Here is a 3,963-nt window from a genome sequence, read left to right on the forward strand (position 1 = left end):
TCGTGGTGGTCGAGCAACGACTCCGACCTAGATGATACATCTGAAATCCTAGGACAACACAACGCTTCACCTTAGAAATCAGAGTTTTTATCGTCTATGGGTATCATGTTAAACGCTCAAATAATCTGTTTATCTCTAAGAAGGATTGCATGTAGTGCAACTGTAAACACGCCAAGATCAAAACACTGCATAGCTGAGCTACCGCCCACCAAAGGACCCTCGAGTTCGTCGACTCCGCTGTATCTGTTATGAATATCGGAATAAAGTCGGATATCCGAAATCGCACGTGAACGACGAGTGTGGGACTTACTGCGGTGCACAGCTTCCCTTGCGACACTGTAACGCTGCTGATCCATGAGGGTATCGACCTACGCGCGCCACCATTAACCAGGAAACGCCAGGAAATTAATCTTGCATAGCACCTTGCCCTTCAACACCTCCACGAAGTTCTTCAGCTCATTGGTATGATCAGTGGTTGCCATCTGATCTCCTCCAAGGCTCTTGGTTTGACCACTTGATATCTGGAGACGAGAACAGCATGACTTCGGATGGCTGCTTATAGAGCTCAATTTCCCGCTAACAGAAAGCGGCTATATAGGGTATGATTGAGAACGTACTTGAACCGAACGGAGCTGAAGGATTCTATATATTTTTCAAGCCTCTATAGCTCAGTCGGTAGAGCGCGGCCCTTTTAAGGCCGTGGTCGCGGGTTCGAGCCCCGCTGGAGGTGTTTTTCTCTCCATATAACTTGGAGCGATTTACAAAGAGACTCACTTGAGTTACTTGGAAATTAAAACTAATTGTCTGGGGAGTCGATATCGTCGATGTGAAACACAGCTTGTAGATTCCAGGAAGGCCTGATAAAGTTGAACAACAAGCACTCTATCTAACGGCACATACTATCCAAATACGACAATTCGCAATTGCACACTTTGCAATCCACGGCGTGTGGACTTACTAACCGGAACCGTGAAGAGCCCCTTGGGGTTCTTCTTTTCCCATATAATTTCAGGGCCACTACGACCTACTCTCATCACCGAAGTGACAGTTCCTGATGGAGGACACATTCTGAAGTCTCCCTACTCTCCCACGCTGCGGGTCCCACACAGAGCTGCTCGGTTCACCTTCATGGCCGTTCCTCCCGACACTGTCGTAGCTACCTTCGATAACACACCCAGAATCTAGTTCCGGGAGGCCAAAACATTCACCTTGAAGACGAAAGGCATGCGAGGATGACTGTTAGTCCGGCAATCGCGAGTCTCAACGACGGTGTGGCTAATCTTACCGTCAGTGTAGGCCTTTAGTTCGAAGAATACTGCTGCCACCTCCGATGGGAGCGGAATTAGTCCCATGATTACCGCCCTCACTAGTTTCATATAAGTTGAGGAATCAAATTGTTTCAAACAGACGGTACCATTATCTCTCAATTTTGAAGATTCAGAAAACAAACTCAACACGAGGAGAAATAGCATGCACACTCATGCACGAATTAATCACGTTCATACCCCATCCGCACCCTAAGAGTGCCATGCTTGGAAGTTGAATCAACTTAGTTGATGAACTAACTTCGAGCTTAGGGAGGAAGGCAAGCATGAATTGGGCATCCCCGTGGTCGTTATTCATTCCAAATCCGGCGATACTCTGGAGCCCGTCCGGTGAAACGCTTTCCAGCCATTCCTAACATGTCACAGAATGAGAGATTCAGCGTAAGCAAGTCAACCATGGGCATATAGCTCCGTAGCAATCTATCACTGGTGGAGAGGTTGGCTGCTCAAATCCGGTTCAAATCCGGGCGCGCCCTGTATCAATATCGTCAAACATTTGTTCCAACCATCCTGTGGCCTGTCAGGGGTTACAAGCACGTGAATTTGCGCAACGATCACGGGTGTGTAGCTCAGTGGTAGAGCGTCTGACTGCAGATCAGCAGGTCCTCGGTTTAAATCCGGGCGCGCCCTGTATTAGTATCGTCAAACATCTGTTCCAACCATCCTGTGGCTTGGATGGGGTTACAAGCACGTGAATTTGCGCAACCATCACGGGTGTGTAGCTCAGTGGTAGAGCGGCTGACTGCAGATCAGCAGGTCCTCGGTTCAAATGCGGGCGCGCCCTGTATCAGTATCGCCATACATCTGTTCCAACCATCCTGTCGCTTGGCTGGGGTTACAAGCACGTGAATTTACGAAACGATCCCGGGTGTGTAGCTCAGTGGTAGAGCGGCTGACTGCAGATCAGCAGGTCCTCGGTTCAAATCCGGGCGCGTCCTGTATTACTATCGCCATACATCTGTTCCAACCATCCTGTGGCTTGGCTGGGGTTACAAGCACGTGAATTTACGAAACGATCACGGCTGTGTAGCTCAGTGGTAGAGCGGTTGGCTGCAGATCAGCAGGTCCTTGGTTCAAATCCGGGTGCGCCATATATCAATATCGTCAAACATCTGTTCCAACCATCCTGTGGCCTGTCAGGGGTGACAAGCACGTGAGTTTGCGCAACGATCACGGGTGTGTAGTTCAGTGGTAGAGCGGCTGACTGCAGATCAGCAGGTCCTCGGTTCAAGTCCGGGCGCGCCCTGTATCAATATCGTCAAACATCTGTTCCAACCATCCTGTGGCTTGGCTGGGGTTACAAGCACGTGAATTTGCGCAACGATCATCGGTGTGTAGCTCAGTGGTAGAGCGGCTGACTGCAGATCAGCAGGTCCTCGGTTCAAATCTGAGTGCACCCTTTATAAGTATCGTCAGACATCTGTTGCAACCATCCTGTGGTTTGGCTGGGGTTACAAGCACGTGAATTTCCGTAACTATCATGGGTGTGTAGCTCAGTGGTAGAGCGGCTGGCTGCACATCAGCCGGTCCTCGGTTTAAATCTGGTCGCGCCTTGTATCAATATCGTCAAACATCTGTTCCAACCATCCTGTGGCTTGGCTGGGGTTACAAGCACGTGAATTCGCGCAACGATCATGGGTGTGTAGCTCAGTGGTAGAGCGGCTGACTGCAGATCAGAAGGTCCTCGATTCAAATCTGGGTGCGCCCTGTATAAGTATCGTCAAACATCTGTTCCAACCATCCTGTGGCTTGGCTGGGGTTACAAGCACGTGAATTTGCGCAACGATCACGGGTGTGTAGCTCAGTGGTAGAGCGGCTAACTGCAGATCAGCAGGTCCTCGGTTCAAATCCGGGCGCGCCCTGTATCAATATCGTCAAACATCTGTTCCAACCATCCTGTGGCTTGGCTGGGACTACAAGCACGTGAATTTCGCAACGATCACGGGTGTGTAGCTCAGTGGTAGAGCGGCTGACTGCAGATCAGCAGGTCCTCGGTTCAAATCCGGGCGCGCCCTGTATCAATATCGTCAAACATCTGTTCCAACCATCCTGTGGCTTGGCTGGGGTTACAAGCACGTGAATTTGTGCAACGATCACGGGTGTGTAGCTCAGTGGTAGAGCGGCTGACTGCAGATCAGCAGGTCCTCGGTTCAAATCCGGGCGCGCCCTGTATCAATATCGTCAAACATCTGTTCCAACCATCCTGTGGCCTGTCAGGGGTTACAAGCACGTGAATTTGTGCAACGATCACGGGTGTGTAGCTCAGTGGTAGAGCGGCTGACTGCAGATCAGCAGGTCCTCGGTTCAAATCCGGGCGCGCCCTGTATCAATATCGTCAAACATCTGTTCCAACCATCCTGTGGCTTGGCTGGGGTTACAAGCACGTGAATTTTCGCAACGATCACGGGTGTGTAGCTCAGTGGTAGAGCGGCTGACTGCAGATCAGCAGGTCCTCGGTTCAAATCCGGGCGCGCCCTGTATCAATATCGCCAAACATCTGTTCCAACCATCCTGTGGCTTGGCTGGGGTTACAAGCACGTGAATTTTCGCAACGATCACGGGTGTGTAGCTCAGTGGTAGAGCGGCTGACTGCAGATCAGCACGTCCTCGGTTCAAATCCGGGCGCGCCCTGTATAAA

At 50.8% G+C, this 3,963-nt stretch overlaps 1 protein-coding gene and 14 non-coding genes across 15 annotated transcripts in view; 14 read left to right on the forward strand and 1 right to left on the reverse strand.

The window, feature by feature from the left end:
- Nucleotides 1–356, reverse strand: part of Pmar_PMAR024755 (hypothetical protein) — a gene marked incomplete at both ends in the record, with an annotated part of 501 nt that extends 145 nt beyond the window's left edge. Inside the window, 2 exons of the mRNA XM_002764548.1 lie at nucleotides 1–40; nucleotides 311–356. Of these exons, the coding sequence (XP_002764594.1) occupies nucleotides 1–40; nucleotides 311–356 (86 nt within the window). The remainder of the gene's footprint in view (nucleotides 41–310) is intronic.
- A 301-nt stretch (nucleotides 357–657) lies between these two features.
- Pmar_PMAR024756 lies at nucleotides 658–730 on the forward strand. The gene has a single exon. It is a non-coding gene; the product is annotated as a tRNA-Lys (tRNA).
- Nucleotides 731–1,883: 1,153 nt separating this feature from the next.
- On the forward strand, nucleotides 1,884–1,955 carry Pmar_PMAR024757. Its single transcript has one exon. It is a non-coding gene; the product is annotated as a tRNA-Cys (tRNA).
- An 82-nt stretch (nucleotides 1,956–2,037) lies between these two features.
- Pmar_PMAR024758 lies at nucleotides 2,038–2,109 on the forward strand. The gene has a single exon. It is a non-coding gene; the product is annotated as a tRNA-Cys (tRNA).
- An 82-nt stretch (nucleotides 2,110–2,191) lies between these two features.
- Nucleotides 2,192–2,263, forward strand: Pmar_PMAR024759. The gene has a single exon. It is a non-coding gene; the product is annotated as a tRNA-Cys (tRNA).
- Nucleotides 2,264–2,345: 82 nt separating this feature from the next.
- Pmar_PMAR024760 lies at nucleotides 2,346–2,416 on the forward strand. Its single transcript has one exon. It is a non-coding gene; the product is annotated as a tRNA-Cys (tRNA).
- Nucleotides 2,417–2,499: 83 nt separating this feature from the next.
- Nucleotides 2,500–2,571, forward strand: Pmar_PMAR024761. Its single transcript has one exon. It is a non-coding gene; the product is annotated as a tRNA-Cys (tRNA).
- An 82-nt stretch (nucleotides 2,572–2,653) lies between these two features.
- Nucleotides 2,654–2,725, forward strand: Pmar_PMAR024762. Its single transcript has one exon. It is a non-coding gene; the product is annotated as a tRNA-Cys (tRNA).
- Nucleotides 2,726–2,961: 236 nt separating this feature from the next.
- Nucleotides 2,962–3,033, forward strand: Pmar_PMAR024763. Its single transcript has one exon. It is a non-coding gene; the product is annotated as a tRNA-Cys (tRNA).
- Nucleotides 3,034–3,115: 82 nt separating this feature from the next.
- Nucleotides 3,116–3,187, forward strand: Pmar_PMAR024764. The gene has a single exon. It is a non-coding gene; the product is annotated as a tRNA-Cys (tRNA).
- Nucleotides 3,188–3,268: 81 nt separating this feature from the next.
- Nucleotides 3,269–3,340, forward strand: Pmar_PMAR024765. The gene has a single exon. It is a non-coding gene; the product is annotated as a tRNA-Cys (tRNA).
- Nucleotides 3,341–3,422: 82 nt separating this feature from the next.
- Nucleotides 3,423–3,494, forward strand: Pmar_PMAR024766. The gene has a single exon. It is a non-coding gene; the product is annotated as a tRNA-Cys (tRNA).
- Nucleotides 3,495–3,576: 82 nt separating this feature from the next.
- Nucleotides 3,577–3,648, forward strand: Pmar_PMAR024767. The gene has a single exon. It is a non-coding gene; the product is annotated as a tRNA-Cys (tRNA).
- Nucleotides 3,649–3,730: 82 nt separating this feature from the next.
- Nucleotides 3,731–3,802, forward strand: Pmar_PMAR024768. Its single transcript has one exon. It is a non-coding gene; the product is annotated as a tRNA-Cys (tRNA).
- Nucleotides 3,803–3,884: 82 nt separating this feature from the next.
- Pmar_PMAR024769 lies at nucleotides 3,885–3,956 on the forward strand. Its single transcript has one exon. It is a non-coding gene; the product is annotated as a tRNA-Cys (tRNA).
- Nucleotides 3,957–3,963: the final 7 nt, after the last annotated feature.

The sequence above is a fragment of the Perkinsus marinus genome, assembly GCF_000006405.1.
Source record: "Perkinsus marinus ATCC 50983 genomic scaffold scf_1104296977064, whole genome shotgun sequence".
NCBI lineage: Eukaryota > Perkinsozoa > Perkinsida > Perkinsidae > Perkinsus > Perkinsus marinus.